Source organism: Habropoda laboriosa, unplaced genomic scaffold (genome assembly GCF_001263275.1).
Source record: "Habropoda laboriosa isolate 0110345459 unplaced genomic scaffold, ASM126327v1 scaffold89, whole genome shotgun sequence".
Taxonomy (NCBI): Eukaryota; Metazoa; Arthropoda; class Insecta; order Hymenoptera; family Apidae; genus Habropoda; species Habropoda laboriosa.
This window is the reverse complement of record NW_017100263.1, coordinates 270,153-270,755: the sequence shown is the minus strand read 5'-3', so window position 1 is coordinate 270,755 and position 603 is coordinate 270,153. Positions and strand designations below refer to the sequence as shown.

Sequence of the window (603 nt, the reverse complement as noted above, 5' to 3'; positions counted from 1 at the left end):
ATTGTAATATAACAGATAAAACTTTATATATACATATATAAATTATGGAGTCAAAATTTAAGTTATACAAATGCGAGGAATATTAAAAAGTCAAACGATGATACTGTCCATCAAATTTTTATGGTCATTTCTATAGTTACACATCCTTCAATATGTTTGTATTTTTTAAAAATTAAATATACTCTAAACTTAACTCATCATCAGTAAATATACGATTGATTTTTATAGCATTTTAGTTAAAAACTTTTTAATTAAATAATATTTCTTGTGACGCGCAAGTTTAACTGGCAACATGACCACCAAGCAACTTAACGATTATATCGTTACTCTTACTTCGACTACAACTGTATGTCTAGAAATAGTATATTTACGCAATTACGTTCAGATTTGTTTTTCATAGATATGGAAGTAGTTAGGAGAGTATGGAAAAAGCCCCTTTTTGTGTACAAAACTGGACTACGGGCATCTTTTAGAAATAGGTACATGATGAGCGCATGGTATAACCTAAATCTTAATTTACACTTTATAATATTTTATAACATGGTTTAATATCGAGATACAATATATCGGGTTCTTAACAATATTTTTTATTATAATTTAGCG

General features: G+C 27.0%; 1 protein-coding gene across 1 annotated transcript in view; it reads left to right on the top strand.

Annotated features, from left to right (window-relative positions):
- Window positions 1-299: 299 nt before the first annotated feature.
- Window positions 300-603, top strand: part of LOC108573115 (cob(I)yrinic acid a,c-diamide adenosyltransferase, mitochondrial-like) — a 1,472-nt gene continuing 1,168 nt past the window's right edge. The window contains exon 1 of the mRNA XM_017935482.1: window positions 300-479. Within this exon, the coding sequence (XP_017790971.1) occupies window positions 349-479 (131 nt within the window). The 5' untranslated portion in view covers window positions 300-348. The remainder of the gene's footprint in view (window positions 480-603) is intronic.